At 42.9% G+C, this 21,498-nt stretch overlaps 1 protein-coding gene across 1 annotated transcript in view; it reads right to left on the minus strand.

Moving 5' to 3' along the window:
- Positions 1-4,990: 4,990 nt before the first annotated feature.
- Positions 4,991-21,498, minus strand: part of aggf1 (angiogenic factor with G patch and FHA domains 1) — a 36,958-nt gene continuing 20,450 nt past the window's right edge. Inside the window, exons 9-15 of the mRNA XM_063210826.1 lie at positions 13,849-13,900; positions 12,360-12,461; positions 10,287-10,452; positions 9,627-9,712; positions 9,013-9,140; positions 6,086-6,185; positions 4,991-5,419 (exon numbers count right to left, since the gene is read on the minus strand). Coding sequence (XP_063066896.1) covers positions 5,255-5,419; positions 6,086-6,185; positions 9,013-9,140; positions 9,627-9,712; positions 10,287-10,452; positions 12,360-12,461; positions 13,849-13,900 — 799 coding nt within the window. The 3' untranslated portion in view covers positions 4,991-5,254. The remainder of the gene's footprint in view (positions 5,420-6,085; positions 6,186-9,012; positions 9,141-9,626; positions 9,713-10,286; positions 10,453-12,359; positions 12,462-13,848; positions 13,901-21,498) is intronic.

Below are 21,498 nucleotides of genomic sequence, written 5' to 3' on the forward strand. Positions count from 1 at the left end.
TCTGTTAGTAGTGTTACGTGCTCTTACTGGGCCTCCCTTTGAGCCCCTGAGTGAGGTGGACATGAAGCTTGTTTCCCTAAAGACGGCTTTCTTGCTGGCCCTGGTGTCAGCAAAACGCATAGGTGATATTCAAGCTCTCTCAGTGAGCTCGACTTGTATGCAGTTCTCCGGAGCAGGTGATAAGGTCATTATGCGTCCAAATGCCGCATACACGCCCAAGGTAGTATCTACTCCCTTCCGTAATCAAGTCATTGAGTTAGTCAGTTTCTCACCTCCTCCCTTTGCATCAGCAGAGGAGGAGCAGTTGAACAAACTGTGCCCGGTGCGTGCTCTGCGTTGCTATGTGGAGCGCACCAGGTCTCTCAGGCAGTCTGATCAGTTATTTGTGTGTTTTGGCACTCAGGCTAAGGGTAGGCCACTGTCAAAACCAAGCCTATCACGCTGGATAGTGGAAACCATTGAGCTGGCTTACAGCAGCCAGTCTCTGGAAGCTCCAGAGGGACTGCGCGCTCATTCGACTCGAGGAGTCTCTTCTTCTTGGGCCCTGCTGAAGGGTGTCTCCATAGAAGAGATATGCAGAGCAGCCAGTTGGAATTCTCATCACACATTCATTCGTTATTACATGTTAGATGTGAGTGAGCCTAGTTTTCTGCAGGGGGTTCTGGGAGCAGTGAACCTGTGATTACCCAGATTTACAACCCTTTTTGGAAGTGTAACAAATGCATAACATGTTGGTCTCTAATGTGCTTAATCACCACATATTATCCCTGCATTTACCCCTGTTAATAATAAGCCCATAAGGTGGGTGCTTAGGCCTCCACTGTAATTCACGCGTGATGGGATACGGTCCCATGTGTTAGATCGCAGTCCACTGCGATAGGGAACGTCTGGGTCATAACTATGACCACGGTTCCCTTAGCAGGGACCAGATCTAACACTGCGTTGCGATTACAGTGCCTTGCTGGGCATAATGCTCAGTATTGAAAGAGGCCGAGGCTGCGTCATACCCAGCTATTTATGCCCTAAGGGCGGGCCCAGGGGATGACTGACAGCCTCTCAGCCATTCGGCGTGAGTAGAAAGTGCTTCGATTGGATCCGTGCATACGTCACGTCCCATGTGTTAGATCTGGTCCCTGCTAAGGGAACCGTGGTCATAGTTATGACCCAGACGTTCACCTAGGGAGCGCTGTCGAGACAGCAGAGGTCATAAGGCTGGCGCTAATAACTGACAATTGTGCTCGCTGTCTGCTGAAACTTGACAATATCACTGTAAGTTCTGTGAAACCAATGTGGATTTCAATGAAATGTACAATAACATGGGAGTTATGTCCTTCTGATTTCCTACAGCTTTGGCATTTATGAGTCAGGCTCCGCTAGCATCTTGCTAACAAAATTGCTTTACGGCCGTCGTGATCACAGCAATGCAGCCGGCCGACCAATCCAAACGCAGTGTGTGAAGCCACTCGTGACGTCATATTGACAATAAAGACGTATTTTACAAAGATCCAGCAAGTTTAAACATTCAAACTAACTGCTGTTTGAAAGGATAATCTATCCTGCCTTTTGGAAAAATAAAATGAAACGATGATACCAATTCTCTCCCAAAGCAATGGCAGCATCGTGGTTGAGCTCCATGGGACCACATTCATTTCAACAGCCTCTGCGCTCCTTGGCGCTCCTCTGCGCTGTCTGGATGGCGCCACTTAGTGGACAGTACCACCCGGAAAAAGTAGCGAGATTGCTCTCTCGTACTACCCATAAACACTCTCTGTACGCTTGCAGGACCGTAATCAGACAATACCGAGGTCAAAGAGGTCAAATACTGGGTGCTGTACTGCATGCTGTGTACATTTAGAACGTTTCAAACACTGAAGTAAAACTCTTCAGTTTGTTTTCATAAAACACTGCCTTGAGGATAAATGGGGGTGTCGTATACAGACTGAATTTATCGTTGTTGATCATATATCGATTTTCATCATACAGTAGAAACTTTACATTACTGAAAAAAATACAGAGGACATGGCCTCTGTGTCCTCAATGGTTGTTACGGCCATGCACGCTTGCTTAACAATCAAAAGAGGACTTAAGAGGTTTAAACAGTGGTGTAGTCTACGTAGAACACGGGTATACGGAGTATACCCACTTCTAAATTTCAGGGATTTCAGTATACCCACTTAAAATTGATTGATCCATTGTTTTGAATAGCACAAATATATACAGTATACCCACTTCAAGAAATGCTCAAATATACAGTATACCCACCATAAAAAAGTAGACTACACCACTGTTTAAAATGTATTAATTTGAATTCTGCAACAGTGTTAATCCTTCATCCTGGTGAGATGACAGCCTCAGGGGGCAGGATAAACAGCGACGTGAATAGCTCCTGTAATGTCCTGGAGGGACTCAGGGTGGAAATAGGCAGGGGAGCTGTGTTTACCTGAGCTGCTGTGTGTGTGTGTGTGTGTGTGTGTGTGTGTGTGTGTGTGTGTGTGTGTGTGTGTGTGTGTGTGTGTGTGTGTGTGTGTGTGTGTGTGTGTGTGTGTGTGTGTGTGTGTGTGTGTACTGGAAAAAGAGCACTAGAGTTAGGGTACCTGTGCACAGGTGTGTAGGTCGGTGATGCGTGTGTCTGATGATACCTGGCAGCAGGTAGGTTGACTGAAGCAGGTGCCTTGAGCAGGTGCCCAGAGAGGACGAGGCGTGCTGCTGCTGCTGCATTAGTGGCAGCCGGTGAGTTTGGGATCGCCTAATCAATGCTTTCCATTTCATCAGAAGAGATGGGTGGAATAAGGCAGTGGTGGTTCCCAACCTTTTTGACATCCCACATTTCTGCAAAACAAACCAACAAAAAACAAGCAAAAAAACAAACAAACATGGCAAGCTTACTATGCTATTACACCCCACCTATAGATATTCATTTAAGTCTAAGATTGTACTTGGTGTTGCAGTCTATAACATAATAACTAGTTAATATTCAATCAGTGATCTTAATATTCTTTTTTACACACCTATACATTTCAGGCGACCCCCGAATGAGGTTATCCTTCCTTCATCATTTAAGATTTTTATTGGCCTCGTCTATTATCCACATAACTCTTATTCAAAATGTCTACATTTGACCACATGCATACATTGGCTGTCTTTCTAGACATACTAAAGCTAGACCAGTGACATTCAAAGTTGGGGCCGGGGACCCCGGGGGGTCGGAAAGGAACAGTATTACAAAACAAAATGGCCACATGTGTGCCATAGTCAACACTGCTATATTTATTAGTTGTAGTTGCATGGATTCATGGATGCACGAATCGACTTATGAAAGGAGGTGCGCTGAAATCTACTGGTATATGGAGGTCCTTGTAATGATACCTTACAGTGCGCAATATAGCATTATACTGTGTGTATATATAGTAGTATATTGATATGATACCTTTTATTGCCCTAGCCATATACAGGCACAAACATAGAGATCAGAATTTACATTAGAGCATTTATTTGAAAAAATAATAATAGTAATAAAAAAGATTCAGTACATACACACTGCTCTGTACATATGCAACACTCGAAATTCTCTTTTTTCACTTTTTTGTTCGGCCTCATTTAAGAGGCTACATCACACCGCAGTTCCACATCAGAAGCAGATTCTCCATGTCAGAAGCAGTTTCTCCATGTCAGAACCAGAAGCAGTTTCTCCATGTCAGAACCAGAAGCAGTTTCTTCATGTCAGAACCAGAAGCAGTTTCTCCATGTCAGAACCAGAAGCAGTTTCTTCATGTCAGAACCAGAAGCAGTTTCTCCATGTCGGAACCAGAAGCAATTTCTCCATGTCAGAACCAGAAGCGGTTTCTCCATGTCAGAACCAGAAGCGGTTTCTCCATGTCAGAAGCAGAAGCAATTTCTCCATCTCAGAAGCAGTTTCTCCAGGTCAGAACCAGAGAGCAATGCACAGGCAGCCCCTCTCAACACAACAATGACAATGTGTACATGACTTGTCTTTAGAACATTTGAAAGAAATTTGCCATTACAAATTAGCAAAAGTGTGAGCTGTGTGCAGGGGCTTGGGGGCCCCAAACGGCTGCCTGCCTAGCCTGGTGAGAAGATACACCTCTGCCAACTGTGACACCTCCACACCACATACTGTTTTGCATAAAAAATGACTCGTGTGGTCTACATGACTTTTGCATCACGTGGCAGGACTGCAGACAAAAACTATCGCAGCTTGCTTAAGTCTAACTCAAATGAACTCAAGTTCAAGTTAAAACATAATGAACGGGTGTGCATGTTCAAAACATACAACGGGAAACATCACACTGAGAAGGAGTCTGCTGCATGCCATGGGACACTAGAGACTTAAATGTTCCATCATTCTGGAGACTTAAATGTTCCATCATTCTGGTATACATGTAGTACGTCTGTGAATGTTCCATCATTCTGTCATAGTCTGTCTTTAAACGCTACATCTGTCCACGTCCTTCTTTAGATGCTCTATCGCTTCAAGTGCTTCCTGCCCCCTGCTCTAAAGGCGAGTCTGACAGGTCTTGCTTTAGTCATCAGAAGAGTGAACCTCAGGTGGTAATGTGGGTCAGTGGACTAAGAGATACCATGGCATACCATGAATCTGGACACCAGGGTTGGGGTCCGACCCAAGATCATTTCCCAATCCATGCCCGCCTCGGTTTCCCACTCATTTCCTGTAATTCCCTCAAACTGTCTTGCCCGAGTAAAGGCTTAAAGGGGTATGACACTATTTTGGGGCTTAATACAGTTAAAATCGTTGGCTGGGGTTTATAAAGGTGGTAAAGTGTCTTATTTTTCATGTTAAGTGTTGTCTTGCTTTAAGACAAGTTAAAAGAGGGAATATGTCGCTAAGCTAGTGAAAGTCAATGGATCAGTGTAGAATGTTACATGGATCCATTGACTTTCACTAGCTTAGCAACATGCTATAAACCCCAGCCAACGATTTTAACTGTATTAAGCCCCAAAATAGTGGCATACCCCTTTAAGCCTTTACTCGGGCAGGAGTAAAATGAGAGAGAATGGTTTGTCTGGCTGGCAGGTCCTGCTCTAGTCACCAGAAAGCTGTCTGGCAGGTCCTGGGGACTACACTGCAAAGCTGGTTCAGAGGTTAAGAGGTAAATCATCTAATAGAAGTGATTTACCTCTTAACTTCACCTGGTTTACTCCTGAACCAGCTCCTTAGTATGCTGTAGGCCCCAGCCGTGTGAATGGAGGTCCTGGCAGGCAGGCAGGTGCTGGTCTAGTCATCAGACAGATGGGCCTGGCAGGTCTCCATGAAGCGCTCCTGGGCCTTCTTCCACTTGTCAGCCTTGCTGCTCTTGGTCGTGGACCACGCCGCCTGGTCCATATCCACTGTCTTACAGGAGCCCAGGCCCGACTGAGCCTTCCGGAGCTGCACCTGGATCTGAGAACCGAGAAGGAGGAGGAGGAGGAAGAGGAGGAGGAGGAGGAGGAGGAGAAGAAGATGAGGAGGAGGAAGAGGAGGAAGAGGAGGAGGAGGAGGAGGAGGAGAAGAAGATGAGGAGGAGGAAGAGGAGGAAGAAGAGTGGGAGGAGGAGGAAGAGGAGAAGATGAGGAGGAGGAAGAGGAGGAAGAAGAGGAGGAGATGGTCAATGGTAAATCTACTGCATTTATATAGCGCCTTTCCACTCCTTTGAGCACTCAAACGACTAAAACGGAAACATCATTGACCCATACAGCACCAACGGAACACAAGTTTGTATATTTCACTTCATCACTGTTGTTGTCATTACATTAGTATTTCTATACAACCGTATGGCCTTCAGCCGAAACACACCCGGGGCGATGTCCATTACCATCATCCCTCCTTCTCCGTATTCCGCTCAAGCACAGTCAGGAAATAGCTGTAATTTCTTTAAGGATTAGTAATCTCCAGTCTCCCCATCTCTTCCCCTGTACTACTAACTAACTAACTAACTACTACTACGAACATCCATTTTCATTTTAGAGGAGAGACACGTATTTGAGCAACTGCGTCACATATTTAAATAAAATGACGTGTTGGAAAAACTGCATAGATAATTCTTCATCTGTATTCATGTCTACTTACCGGGTCTTTCCGTCCGGCTCCGTCCTTCCCCAGCCCCTCCCCTTTCTTCCAGCCCATCTTCTCCAGCATCTTCCGGCCCTTATTCACTTCACTGATCTCCCTGGAGGAGGTAACGTGGAGGACACAACATGGAGGACACAACATGGAGGACACAACATGGAAGAAACAACATGGAGGACACAACATGGAGGAAACAACATGGAGGACACAACATGGAGGACACAACATGGAGGAGGTAACGTGGAGGACACAACATGGAGGACACAACATGGAGGACACAACATGGAAGAAACAACATGGAGGACACAACATGGAGGAAACAATGTCACAGGCGTTTGGAGGTTAGGGTGTACACACACATCCACAAAGATAGTGGGTCTTTCTCAAAACCTAGGACAGTGTCCTTCCAAGTGTATAAGCCTAATTAGTCACGCACAGTGATTGGATACTTTTTGGTGAACTCTACAGAATATCCAATCACTGGGTGTGACTAATAAAGAGTATCCAATCACTGGGTGTGACTAATTAGGCTGATACACTTGGAAGGACACTGTCCTAGGTTTTGAGAAGGGCCCAGTGATCCAGGAGCCAGCCAAAGTGGTAGACAGTGTGATAGAGAGGCCCACACACTAGGCATGAGCTCCAAAGAATATAAACTTTGTTTATTTCTTTATACAACGTTTTGATCCACCAGTGGGATCTTCCTCAGGTGAAATAATGAAATAAATGTCACAGACAACATATTGGGGGCTGTGATTGAGAAAGGCCACACGTCAGGAAAACAGCGAGATTATTCTATGTTGACATTGGTTTCTACATGGACTACCTGTATGTGAAAGGGTGTGATTCGTAGGGTTGGGAGTGAGGGGATTTCCCCATTCTGATTTTATATCCCCACTTACTTCTTTTCTTCTCATTTTTCCCTCGGTTAAATCTAACTCCAATGACATTGGTTAAAATCTGAAAAGTATCTCCCCGTTCCGCTCTTATGACGAAAAGCACCCAGAATGTTCTGTATTTTAAAATTTGGAGAATGAGGAATTCTTGACTGATACGGGGAGAAAAAAAAATCACATTTGTATGTTCATGACAGCTGTAGGAGAAATTTAGAGATTTTACACACCTGGGGCCTATACTAAGAACCTGGGGACCATTCCATCAATGGCGTTAACCCCAAATCCGAGTTCAATTCGGTAAACTGCGCTATTTTTAGACACAGATCCCTTCCATCAGTCTTGCTAACCTGAAACTCAGCTGAGTTGCCACGGTAATTTATGCTCCAACTCTAACCTGGTCGCTCCCAGGTTAAACCCCAGGCTAAATGAATCAGTGTTGCAAAAAAAAAAAAGAACCTGTAGGAAACAATGACACAATGGGCACATTTTGCTTAATTCCCGCAATCATTTTATGAGATCAAAGCTAACCAGTCACTCAATTTTAATAGTCTATGATCATGTGATAATGCCAGTAAAAAATACAATACATTGTCTTTCATTTCGGGGGATTTCTGATAATCAGCACATTTTTAAGGACTTTTCTAGTGTTGATTTACTAATAGGCTATGATATTGAACAATTCCTTCCACATATAGGCTACGAAGACGTGAGTGGCCCAGTGGACAGGTGCGCTGTTTAATATGTGGTCGCCCCGGGTTCAAGTCATGTATGGCGACAGGTTATATATGGAAACTTCAACACATACTTTTGCCTATTCTCTCCTTTGATGTCGCCTTGTGGCTGGCTTCATTTGCTATCAAGTTAAATGTGGACCTTAACATTTTACAGCATAGGCAATAAAAAAACGTCTTCACAACCACCTTGCAGACGCCGACGCTTGAGTTTGCATTGCAATGATTCAACAAATGATCTCTGCCTAACGTTTTACCTAGGCTATGCTTTATTTAATCCGAAACAAATTCTTCTGAAAGATAACATTAAAACACCTTGATGATGCAAGCATTTTATTTTTACGCATTGAAATGATGGCATTCAAGGTTTGAATGAGGCTCTCCCTTTGATGATTGAGTTGTGATCTGTCATTGCGCATGGTGGGGATTGAACGTGGGCCTCTCATTCAGGGTGCGGTTGCGTTACCGCTCACCTACAGATACTCGCATTATGTATCTGATAAAGACTTGATTTGACAAGGCATGCCCCAGTCTACAACATGATCGCATTCTTGAAAATCGTTGATATGCACTTGTACAACGTGCACGAGCGCAACGCCAGCTTTGATGAGGGTGGCTGAAGTGGCTAAAACTAGCCAAGGCGCAGCTGATCTTCAGGGGTGGAACGGTGTCAGAAGCTGCCGTTAGTTGAAACTGGGCTTTCGCGCGTAAGCGCCGCTGAATTCAGCGCCAATGATGGAATGGTCCCCTGGGTCCAGGAGTAAACCAGCTTAAGTTAAAGGGCTATGCCACTATTTTGGGGCTTAATACAGTTAAAATCGTTGGCTGGGGTTTATGAAGCTGGTAAAGTGTCTTATTTTTCATGTTAAGCGTTGTCTTGCTTTGATACAACTTAAAAGAGGGAGTATGTAGCTAAGCTAGTGAAAGTCAATGGATCACTGTCGCATGTAGCATGCTACACGGATGCATTGACTTCCACTAGCTTAGCTACATGCTCCCTCTTTTAACTTGTCTTAAAGCAAGACAACGGCTTACATGAAAAATAAGACACTTTACCACCTTTATAAACCCTGGCCAACGATTTTAACTGTATTAAGCCCCAAAATAGTGGCATACCCCTTTAAGAGGTAAATCATCTAATAGAAGAGCCAAGTCCTCAGGACTCTCAGGTTCTTCTATTAGATGATTTACCTCTTAACTTCACCTGGTTTACTCCTGAACCAGCTTCTTAGTATACACCTCTGTTTGTAATTGGCATTTATTTATCTCTGAAAACAAACCGCAGTAAGTGTCAACTCACACGTGCACTGAGGCCGGGGTGTCCTCCCTGTAGAAGGTTCCCTCGCTCCCCACGTTCTGCCTGCGCGTGGTGGCCCGGTCCTTATACAGCGGGTTGCTGATTGCCTTGCTGGTCTCAAAGTCACTGCTCTACAAACCACAACACGGGCACACAAAAACATTAAACGTCAACCAGCAGCCTTCACAGACGGGATCACAGCGAGCCCACGCAGTTTTGTTGATAACAACACTGCTATGACAAGAGTCTCAAGTAATAGATTAAGACCTGGTCATCGCCATTTTCATAACAACAAGCTTTTGACAGAGCTGAGACGATAGATGACCATTGTATTGTATTGTTCCATTCAAGGATGAGGTAGACATGCAGAAGCTCCCTCTAGTGGTGCCAAGTCAGAATGACACAGTTCATATGACACAAAGGTGCCAGTTGACTCCTATTTCTTTTACCTCCGTCCAGGAGGTTACGTGATCATCTAAGTTTGGTGTGTATGCATATTGGTTTGTTTGTTCGCTGTTGCAAATTGTGTGGGTAGTAACACACACAGATAATCAAGCACAAGTTCAGCTTGAAAAAGTTTGGGAAACCCTTGTTTAGACGATCTAACCCAAACTGACCTTGAGCCCGTATTTGACTTTCATCTGTTTGAGTTCTTTCTGTCTCTTCAACTCCTTGTCCTCTCCAACCGCAACACCTGCATGAGCTGGGAAACAGGCGAAGACATAAACACTCCACAGAATACACTGACACAAACAATGAACCAATATATTAAGAAATCAATTCTTCACCCCAGCCTACCACAGCCAGTCAGTGCTTCATAAAACATAGAATAATAATAATAATACATTTTATTTTGAGCGCCTTTCAAAATATCCAAGGACACTTTACAATCAAAACAAATACATAACAGTAGGGAAAGTATTACAAAGCTTCAGTGAATTAACAATAGGAGAGTAATTAAAATGCAAAAATAAAATAGAATAAAAGTACAATAAAAATAAAGGTTTTAAAATAAGAAAAAGAAGTAGAATGCATTTGAAAATAAAATAAAAATGAGGGGAAAAAAAAAAAAAGTAAAATAAAAAATAAACTGATATAGCAACCTCCAAAGTAAAAAAGAGACACTTGCTGACACTGGCACTTGCTGACTGATTGATTGTCTGTCTGTCTGTCTGTCTGTCTGTCTGTCTGTCTGTCTGTCTGTCTGTCTGTCTGTCTGTCTGTCTGTCTGTCTGTCTGTCTGTCTGTCTGTCCGTCCATGCATGTGAAATCCATACCGGAGTTCTTCTCCTTGGGGTGTCTACTGAGATGTGCAAAGATCTGTCCTGGCTCGCAGCCGTCGCAGGTGTCTGTTCCGGAGTGGATGTGGAAGGAGAGGACGGTCTCCCCAATCTTCACCTCGTCACCGTGGGTCAAGGAGCACGGCTCACACTGCACCTTGGGCTGCCACAGGAACACAACACTCATTATGTGTTGATGTACATCAGTGGTTCTCAAACTTTATCCATCATTCCCCCCTTCAGAAGGCCTGAATGCTTCCGAGCCCCACTTTGAGAAACACTGATATACATAAAGAGGGCCGGATTAATACACAGGCTAGATATGGCTGCAGCCTGCCAGGGGGCCCCTGATTGGCCAAAAGTCAAAATTGTGACAAGATGTGATATTTTTTGAAAATGCTTTGGTTTCGGCCTCTTCTTTATACGTAAACAGTTAGTTTTATAATGCTCATTCCAAAAGTCTGGATTTAAAAATATTACAGTTTTTTTCTAAAGTAATAAACGATGAATATACCTACCGGTACATGAAATAACTCAAGTTTGTAAGCATGAAGAAAGTGTATAAGTAAGGGATAATGTATTGTCCACACGTGACTATCGGAAAATATTTCCCGACGGGGCGAATAACACCCCCCGACGCCGAAGGCGGAGGGGTGTTATTCCGCCCCAAAGGGAAATATTTTTCGATAGTCACGTGTGGACAATATATACTAAATATATATCTACTAAACTCGGGTTCATAACAGGATATTTTTTGTCTAATTGGCGACAGGCTATTCCAGAAAAAAGCATAGACTAGGCAACCCAAGCACTGCTGTGCGCCCTGACCATCAATTTCGATCCTGCTACAGGCAGAGCACTGTGCGCCGGATGGCTGGAGGAGGCAACTTCTAGCCTACAGAGTACACCCTTAAGGAAACTGTCAACGGACCCCTCACTTGTACAAAAATAAAAAATAAGCTACTAGTGTTAATAAAAGATGTCACGACAGCGGCCGTGGGACAGCGACAGTTTGCTTTCTTGGAACGGCAACACTCGGACATGAGGGGTTGCTGATGCAATCTTGATGGGCTACCACTCGGCCTTTGTTGTTATTATTAGCTTCATCACCAGGATGAGACATAACTGTTGAAATTAGTCGCTGAATGAGACTAGTGTTGTTGTAATTCGGAGACGTTTGGGAAGTGGCTGGTTAACAGAGCATAAGTGGGCTACCGGCAACGTGTGTTTTTTTTTTTAATATACTTTATTGCAAGTTTATTCAACATTTTCATCTGATCATTTGTAGGTTCAACTTGCAGATATTTTCTTTTTTGTGTATATAAAGTGATAACATAAATGGTGACAATTGCATAAACAGATATGCCTGTATGTAGGGGGGAATTAGGTGCGAGGAGGAAAGAAAGAAAGAAAGAAAAAAAAAGACCATAGGTAGAGGGAAGTGTGTGCGTGTGTGTGCGTGTGTGTGCGTGCGTGTGTGTGTGCGCGGTTATGTAGTTGATTTCTGGAGTTTAAGGTAAGTTTTTCCATATTTAAAATATTTTCTATTGTATTATGCCATTTGTCCAGGTCTGGTGGTTTTGTTTGTTTCCATGCTTTTGTTATTTGTTTTATTGCGGCAATACGTAGAATATTGAATAACTTGTGATTCGTTGTAGTGATTTCTCTTGGAAGATTTATGCCTAATAAGTTATCTACAGTCCAAACTTGTTTAATTCCAAATACGTATTTTACAGCTCTTTCAAATCCCTCCCAAAAGCAGCGTGTCCCTATTGTTTGAATTCCCTTACATCTGTCTTACATCTGGCAACGTGCGTTAATCGCGCTGCTGCCTCACTATTACAAAAGTCAGAAGGCAAGACATATCAGTGAAGATATGACCGATCTACTTGCGGAGTGATCTCTGAAGTGATCAAACTCGTTGCCATTGGCAGCGGTCATTATTTAGTGGGCAGAACTTACTTACAGAAAAGTAGTGACCACCGAACGTTGGGGCCGCCCATTGAAATTGAATGGGAGCTCTCGCACCATTCTAGAGTGCCGTATAATAATTAAGTAGTGTGGCTGTACCTGGAGGATCCGGTTCCCGTTGATGACGGTGCCGTTCTGACTCCCCAGGTCGGTCAGCATGTAGCACTGCTGCTCAAGGTCAAAGTGCACCATGGCATGGGACTGAAATGACAAGGTCAAGGTCAATGATTACCACCACTGTACAAAAAGCAGACTCTGTCTAGGACAGAAGAGACAATTTTTTTGTGCAACGGTAGGGACACATAGGAGGCGAAGCGAGAGAAGCGAAGAGAGGCGAAATTCAACCTTCATCAGGTCGTCGCGGCGAATCAAATGGAATGGAACAGTTAAGTTGTTGATTTGATTGGGCCGCGGCAGGCAAATTCGCTCCTCATTTGCATAACATTAAACTTTCTTTAATAATTTCGCTTCACTTCGCTCCTGTTTGCTTGCTTTCGCTTGCCTTCGCCTCTCTCATACGAATGAATGGCGAAGTTCGCTTCGCTTGGCCAAATTCGCGTCTATATAATAATAATAATAATAATTCATTTTATTTAAAAGCGCCTTTCAAAAAACTCAAGGACACTGTACAGAGAGAGGCAAAATAAAACAAGACAGATAAACAGATTGTAAACAAAAAATAAATATATAGAAAATAAATGAAAAAATAAAAAAAATAAAACAAAATACAGTTAAAGAATCATAAAGAATAGGCTAATTGAAATAGATGAGTTTTAAGTCTTGATTTGAACAGGGGTAAAGACTCAATGTTGCGGATGTCAGGGGGAAGCGCATTCCACAGCTGAGGTGCAGAGCAACTGAAAGCTCTGTTCCCCATGGTGCTGAGACGGGCAGAAGGGACAGAGAGGAGAATGGAGGAAGAGGAACGGAGGGGGCGGGAGGGAATAGCAATATGAATAAGATTAGATAGATAAGGAGGGGCAAGATTGTGGATAGCCTTGAAGGTGTGGAGAAGTATTTTAAAGTGAATTCTAAATTTGATAGGGAGCCAGTGGAGATGTTGGAGTGCAGGGGTAATATGGTGACAGGAAGGGGTTTTAGTTATGATGCGGGCAGCTGAGTTCTGGACCAGTTGGAGCTTGTGGAGAGATTTTTGAGGGAGACCAAAGAGGAGAGAATTACAGTAATCAATGCGAGAGGTGACAAGACTGTGTATAAGGATGGAGGTAGAATGGGAGGTGAGAGAGGGGCGGAGACGGTTAATGTTGCGTACGTATATGTCCCTACCGTAAAGCTTTACTTGACTTGCAAGTGAAGTACAGTTTTGCGCAAAATAGGCCTGAAGTCTCCTTTTGGTACAGAAACTTCCACTGAATCCGGCACCTTCTAAACAGGTAAGCGGTGACCCCTCATCACTTCAAGGATTACCACCTTGGAATCAATTGGTTCAAAACTGAAACTGACTTTTTTTTACAGTTTTACAAATACTTTAAATCAGTGATTCTCAACGGGGGAAACATGCATAAGCAGCATGTGTATCTGTTATCTCACATGTTTATTCTATGTAGATCCTTAAGACTGTACTTACTTTGCTCACTTCCACCTCTGGAATGCGGATCGCATGGTTCAGGTCCTTCTCCCTGTATAAACAGTTCAACATAAGCATGAAAAACAGACATCATGTCTCCAGTCTGAAAACCAAAAGGTCCGCTCCATGGGTTAAGTGATAAACAAGGCTTAGCTAAGGAGTGGTAAACCTGGAGTGGTAAACCAAGGAGTGGTAAACCTGATAATAGATACCTACAGTGAGTCCAACATGTATTTGATCCCTTGCTTATTTTGTTGGTTTGCCTACTAACAAAGACATGATCAGTCAATTAATGTTATGATAATATGTATTCTAATATGGAGAGAAAGAATATCAAAAAGAAAATCCAGAAATTAACTGAAGAGAATATATGTTAATTTATTTCCATTTCATCGAGCAAAATAAGTATTTGATCCCCTGCCTATGGAACTAGAACAAGGCCATAAAGATTGTATCTGAAGAAATTAAACTCAGATGTGCGGAATAATTTCACATACGTGCCAGATACAATGTATTTGTGGAAAAACATTTTGCATCTGCAGGTTAATTTTGTAGATCTGCACACATATTTTGCATCTCCTAAAATAAAAAACGTACCTGTATAAATGTTTTGTAGTTGTGTGGCAGTAGGAGTGTGTACAAATGTGAATCTGTTTTGCCATGCTGTGCGAACCTCTTCCTGCTCGGAGCAGCAAGCACACAAGTGTGGATCGCTTTTACAAGTCTACGAATTTTGGCCCTCTTTTGATGGGGGGGGTGGGGTCAGAGGATGGAAGCCAATCAAAACACCGCTTATTGGCAAGTTATCGCTTTCCATGGGACCAATCAGAGGCATGGCTTGACTGCGGGATCAAGGCCTCTGTGTGTGCAGCGAGAACAGGCCCATTCACTCGTGCGTAAACACGACACAGTCCAGTAATAATGCAACTCTCACGACGGAGCTGTAATAACTACCGATACATAAATATAACTTGGAGTGCTAGTTATTAGGTTTCTGCAGGCTGACGATTCCGACGGAGCACCAACAGGTTGTGGATGACGCAGCCAAAGGTGAGTGGTTTATTGTTTTTTTTTCTAGTGAGACCGAACTACACGTTGTTTGTACCTGTACGTTGTTTGTGCTCAGATTGTGTCTCCAATTTCTGTAGCTCTAGTAGTAGCAGAGAGGTAGAGCTAGTAGGCCGCTATTCATGATGCAGGTGACTAGGTCTACTTGATGGGTTGTGTTGTTGTACACATTAGCATGAAGCCAGAGATATTCTATTACTCTCTCTGATGAAGCCTTTTCGATATAGCCAGACAGAGGCAATCCCCCCCCCAGCAAATGACGGCTGTATGTTTTCTGTGTACCCCGGTGTGTACTAATTTGTATTTGGATCGTTCATGTATCAATATCATTGTATGAGAGTACGATGCTTGTCAGCCCGCTAGCATAGAACGAGATAGCTAATCGATCGGATCCGCCTAGCTTGAAATGCTAGCGCCAGAGAGATAACACAACGTAGTCCTAACTATTCCTAGAATCTCTGCTAGCGTGGCTGTTGAGCCAGAGAAAAAAGATTCTTCACTCTCAGACAGGGTCTGATTCGCACTCTCAATGGTCTGACTAAGGTGCCAGGTTGACATTTTAGTAGAATTAGACTAATAACTAACTCTAGTATCCACGAGTTCTTCTTAACTTGGGTTGTATGATCGCTGTCATTCAATATGACATGTTCTCTGTGTGTTAGCTAGCTTCGATGACAGATACCTTATTTGTTAGCTAGGTAGCCATTTAATGTTAGCTAGTGTTAACCAGACAGATGGGTATTCTTATCTCTAATGTTGTGTCTTGTGTGCGAAGAAACGTGAGTAAACTTAATTATTTGATGTCTGCATGTGTTAGGCTACGGTGTATTATTTGGCAGGAGTTGTTTAAACTTTGTGTAATTTCAATCGCAGTGGTAGGTAGGCAGGCCTATTTTGTTTACCCCAAAGTGTGTTACTGTTTTATCTGCAGCTATTTTATCTGGATGGTTATTATTGTATCAGCCTACTTGTATTCATAATGCGTTAATATATGTGTATAATGGATGTTTTTTTTGTATCATTATTTAGTCGATAATGAGGGAAACCTTGCCGTTTTGGTTGGCTATTCTGAACTTGTAATGGGGCATTTGGTATCTAGCTATTAAGTCAGGCTAAATGCATATTTCTCTGAGCGGTGTTGTCGCACGTCCCGGAGATTTTTCCCGGAGGTTTTTCGTCTCTGTTTTTTTGTGGTCTGTTCGGGAAAATGGAATAACCTACCCGTGAGGTTTTGTACTTCCTCACATTGTCTCCCGTTGTGTAGGGCCTAAGTCAATTGGTCTCCAAACCATTCACAAAAGCTGTTTTATTATTTTGATTAACCTGAGGGAGTTCAAACATTAGCGCGAAAGACAATACAACAATGCCAGCCATTATCAATCGAAAGGATTAAATGACGTGGTTAGTTTGCCAGGAGGAAAGTTATTTGTCATCTTTGCAACCTCCATCAATGTAGGTGAGTCATGACGATGTGATCATCAAACACTTGGGTTTGATAATGTTGTAGTGCTAGTGCACGTCTGTGGGCACGCACCATTGCTACGTCAACCTGGCCTTTCAGAAAATGTAAGAGTAGCTGATGTCCGAAAAAGAACGTGTTTCCAATGTGCTTGTTCCAAAATTGTTGTTCTGCCTTCCATATAACTCCATGCCCGAGTTTAGTTTCTCCCACGTAAATCTTATGGTGAATACCGCCACCTAGTGGACTTTCTCGCGGTACTGCGCCTTCAGCGCAAATCTACTTCCTGGTTAGGTTCCAGTGTTTTCAAGTGTTTTCTGTCGTTAAGACACAGACTTCATCTCTCCCGCAATTTATATATTTTCACACTTGAGCCTTGGACAATATTAGTCTGTAAGTAATCATTTTGTGATGGATGTTGTTTGTAACGACATTGCATTGATATTTTGATGTATATTCCTATCTATTTGCCTCAAGAAGTGATGTTCACTTTCCTGTAAAGTTTGGCTAGTCAGATTCTACTTAGCTAAAATAGGTCACGTTGTGTTGACTGAAAATAGATCGCTGGGTTGCTTGTAGATTTGTGTGTCGTGCAAATGTTGAAGTAAGTGAAACTGTTGTATGTTTATTTCGTTTTCTGTTAACAGTTTTACAGTAAAGAGAAGTGTTAAGAGATGTATTGAGATTGGAAGTGCAAGTGTACAAAGTGAAAGTGCAAGAGAAAAGTCAGTAAGGAAATGAAAGAAAGAAAATAAAAGGACAAAATTACACTTCAGCTTGCTTTCTCTTGAACTGTTCGCTAGCTGTCTAGTTCTGCACCAGTAACGCAGACCGAGGGCAGCATAGTTGTCTATATTAGTTCTTGCTTTTCTCCTGATTTGCTTATGGGTTAGCAAGTCAGGCATTATGCCTACTGCGGTGGTGTCACATGCAGACCAACACATTTCAAGAATATGTTGTCAGGACTTGTCAACTTGCCAGGTGCATAACTGATTAAGTTGGATGATATATACACATTTTATAGCGTGTCCATTCGAATTTCGTGTGTAGGCCGAGAAAGTGTTCTATGGTGGTCAACACACTCATTTGAGGGGGCAGCTCTGAATACAAGATTGCCCCATTCACTGCTGAAACCTGGCCGAGGCGGAGTAGATGCTAGTAGGCCTACTTCTAGTATTTTGATGTGTTGCTCTCGAACTGAATGACTCGAATTGACTTTTTTGTGTTTGCGCATGGTGCACCAGCAGTACCAAAAATATATACTATAGTGGACCTCCATGTCATCACTCCTTTTTTGCACTTTGTTAACACACACAAAAGACACAAGGCATCTGTGATGTGCGTGTCCGCAGCGATGTGAACAGTGAGAGGATACTGCTGTTCTGCACCAGGACCAGGAACTGGTGTGTGAGCAGTGTGTGAGAGAGGAGCACGAAGATCATGTCACCTGCTCCACAAAGGAGGCCGCGGAGGACCGTAATGAGAGAGAGGGAGAGAGAGAGCATGTTTTTTTATATACTTATGAACATTATAATTTTGAACCATCTGCCTTTACGTTAAAGCTGATTGGTTTTAATGAAATATCAGGAAGACATCAAAGTGTACGGCTGTCGTCTTCTCAATGTTGACCATTTCCAAGACAGCGCTTCAGTTTTGAGTCTACACTGTATCACTGTATGTTTTCTCATGATGATGATGCGTGGGTTTTTTTTACTGAGGTCCTTCAAGGATAAGCTGAGGGCTTTAAATGATGAGAGAGTTAGGTTCTTTGTAATGGAAAGACACAGCGTCAATTCATGCATTAAGTTATACATTCTACTGACATGAATGAGTTAAAAAAAATAAACATAGGGTTTCTCGTGCACACCAGAAACTTTCTTATGCCCGCCTGAAAATGTTCTGGTTCACTCGTGCGCGTCACTTTCCCCTGCGCACCTGAGATTGTAGTTTCTGGTAGGCACGACGTTTCTGGTGTGCATGAGAAACTTTCTGGTAAGGTATTTTTTAAAGGCTTTGTTACATTGTCATTGTACACTACATGCACAAGTATTCCCAGTATTTGTGAAGTCACAAGTATATGAATATGTCAACTACTAAGATGATTGTGTAAAATCATGTGTCTTGTGTGAGCAGAAGCAGTCCTAGCACGCGGAGCGTCTGGTGAAAGCGGAGTTTGAGAAGATCCACCAGTTCCTATGTGATCGTCCTGAAGGAGTAGGAGGACCAGAAAAGCCGCAAGATGAAGGACACCGTGGACAAACTGTCTGGTGACATGGCCTCCCTAATGAACGCCATCAGCACCATAGAGGAGGCCATGGATGCGGATGACATGCTGTTTCTGAAGGTAGGGACAGTGTGTATTATTGCATTCCATTATACTGTATCACTATTGGCAGACATTTTTGTCCAGGAAAATGTTACAAACCCTGGAGCAATGTGAAGTTAGGTGCCTTGCTCAAGGGCACTTCAGCCATGGTGAGATGTGATTGACGCTAGATCATGCTAGAATTCTTACTAGCCGGACAAGTGGCCGGCTGCATTGCAGAATACCGGACATTTAGAATATCTAACGGACCTTCCCTCATATAGCCAAACACACACTCCCTAATAGGTCAAAGTGGCTAGTAAATTGGTCTTTTCTACCAGCAAAACTTAAAATTAATTTGCATTGGGCCAGTTGGCTGGTGTTAAAGAGCTAGCTGCTTGTATGCATGGGGAGCAAAAGCGCGCTGTCTTTCATGAAACGGTTTTGCAAGCGCAATGCCCTTTGTGTTTACTGTTAAAATAAAAAAAAACCCTGAATTGTTCCTTGACATCAGCCAGCTGTGTGAGTCAAGTGAAAGGGAAGCAACTTGATTGGGGAGAACGCCGTGGGGGACGAGAGCGCAAGCAACACTATTGCGTGATGTTTAGACTATTGCATGTTCATTTACATAGGCTATTTTCGTCTTTGTTCAGTTTCATATCACTGGTGTTTTGTGTAACATTCAGTGTTTAAAATGAGCTAATATTATTTACTGATTAATTTTATTCATTTTTTTGTCTTTAGCCGGACATTCATGATGCAAAACGGCCAATGTCCGGCCACAGCCGGCTAACGTATACCCTGCCTACGACAATCTGATTCTACAAGGGGTGTCACGATAACCTGTAATCAGCCACGTTAAAAAGTGCTGACAATAATCATTACAGCTTGAAAAAAAAAAACTGTACCGTACCGGATAACCATACTGTACACCATGACACTGTGAGCTTTTTTGACCTCTCCAAGTCTGCTGATGTTGCCACAGAGGCACACTTTGTTGCCTAACACCTAATTTCAAAGCTGTAGTCAAAGTGAATTGCTGAACCAATAAAATGTAATTACATACTGTGATCATTTCCTCCTCATAACTTCAGAATGACAAGCAATTCATGTATTGTGCCTTAAAACATGGGGGTTTTCAGTTTGTGTAGGACTATCAATGCTTTATGTTCAACTAAATTTTTCAAAATTGCAACATAAGCAAGGCGAGCAATGGAAGTAATTGACTTTGTATTGAGTCGAAGTTGTATTGAGACAAAAGCGAGGCTAGAGGCAATTAGCGTGACGAGAGCGACAGTTTGTAGTTGAACTCATAGGAATATTATTGCCAGTCCGGTAAAGATAGCTGAGTATGTCGGGTAAACTTCACTGCGAGTTTTACCTCCTGTAAGATGGTCCGGAAAAATTATCTCTTTAAAGTTTCAGCTCATGTTAATCACCCACCCCTTGCCGTCTACGGAGGGTCCTGTCGTGCATGTGGTTATGTTTGACTGAATATAGCATTGCCCTATCATGCTCATCCCCTGCCAATCGTTTCCCTTGACGACAGGCCCCGATGACCTTTGGCCGCAACACGGCAGGTGGCTGCATGGCGGTATCGGACGACCTGCTGACCGCGCACTACACAGAGGACTACCAGGAGCAGCAGCTGCCCGACAACCCCGAGCGACTACAGGTATGGAGGGGTGTCACGATAACCAATATACCGTAGCCCGTACACCATACTTGGATCCATGCTAATTTCACATTCAGTATTTAGGAGTCATTCTTCCTTTATGTCATTTCTGTTTCACTTTCATAAAACCACACACATGCATATAGATTACATGTAATTACTGATTTTTTATTATAATAAATCCCCAAGAACCACTTGAACATCTTCAAGTGTGCATTCTTACCGTTACACCTCAGTGGCCACAACTTTCCGCAAATAACTTATTCATCATATCAAGTTATATGTATTTGTAAACTCCCTGACAAGAGAAACATTCATCCCCAGCAAATGACTGCTCTATGTTTTCTGTGTACCCAGTAAATGGTGATGATGGTGCAGCTCCTGTGTGGACATGCTCTGTTACAACAACACAACACCGAGCCAGAAGACGAAGCCGTAACATAAGCAGCAGGTAAGTAATACACGTGATGGCAATATACATTAATTAACTTCACAACTATGTGTTTGTGTTGGGTTATGGGTTCCGAATAACATTTAGAAACCTATTTTTCACAATCGTGTGTGAATGCAGCCACCTCTAATTCTAGTTGTGTAGCATTTGTAGGGACCTCAGTAAATGTATAGCCTATTTAGCCATCCCATTCGTGTAAAGGGAGTCAGATAAAGTAAAGCAATTCAATCCGCTGTATCTTGTCCTGATCATCGCTATTATTCTTACTCTACATGTTCTAAACAGGCTGCAAGTTGCCTTTCCTTCCCTGTTGAAGCACATTACGGGCGGCTATAAGCGGTGTGCACAACGCATTCCAAATAAGAACACATTTGACATAGAAACCATAGACTAATCTGCTGTTATCAGAAGTGGTGCCAAAGTATTCTATTGAAATTAACCAAATGCTCAGCAAAATAAAATTAATTATTGCCATTAACATAGCACAGCACGTATAAAGGACCAGTTCAGTCATTTTTTTTAACATGCAGTTGTAATGCTCACACTACCTTGGACTTGTCAGTACCTGAGGGTTTTTTTTCTTCTTCCGAAATCTTGGTCATTGTAATGGGGGCAGTGCTTTGTTTACATGTCAAAAAAACATTTTTATTTATTCCCAACACCCAAAAACATCCGAAAGGTTATACAACATC

The sequence above is a fragment of the Engraulis encrasicolus genome, chromosome 11, assembly GCF_034702125.1.
Source record: "Engraulis encrasicolus isolate BLACKSEA-1 chromosome 11, IST_EnEncr_1.0, whole genome shotgun sequence".
NCBI lineage: Eukaryota > Metazoa > Chordata > Actinopteri > Clupeiformes > Engraulidae > Engraulis > Engraulis encrasicolus.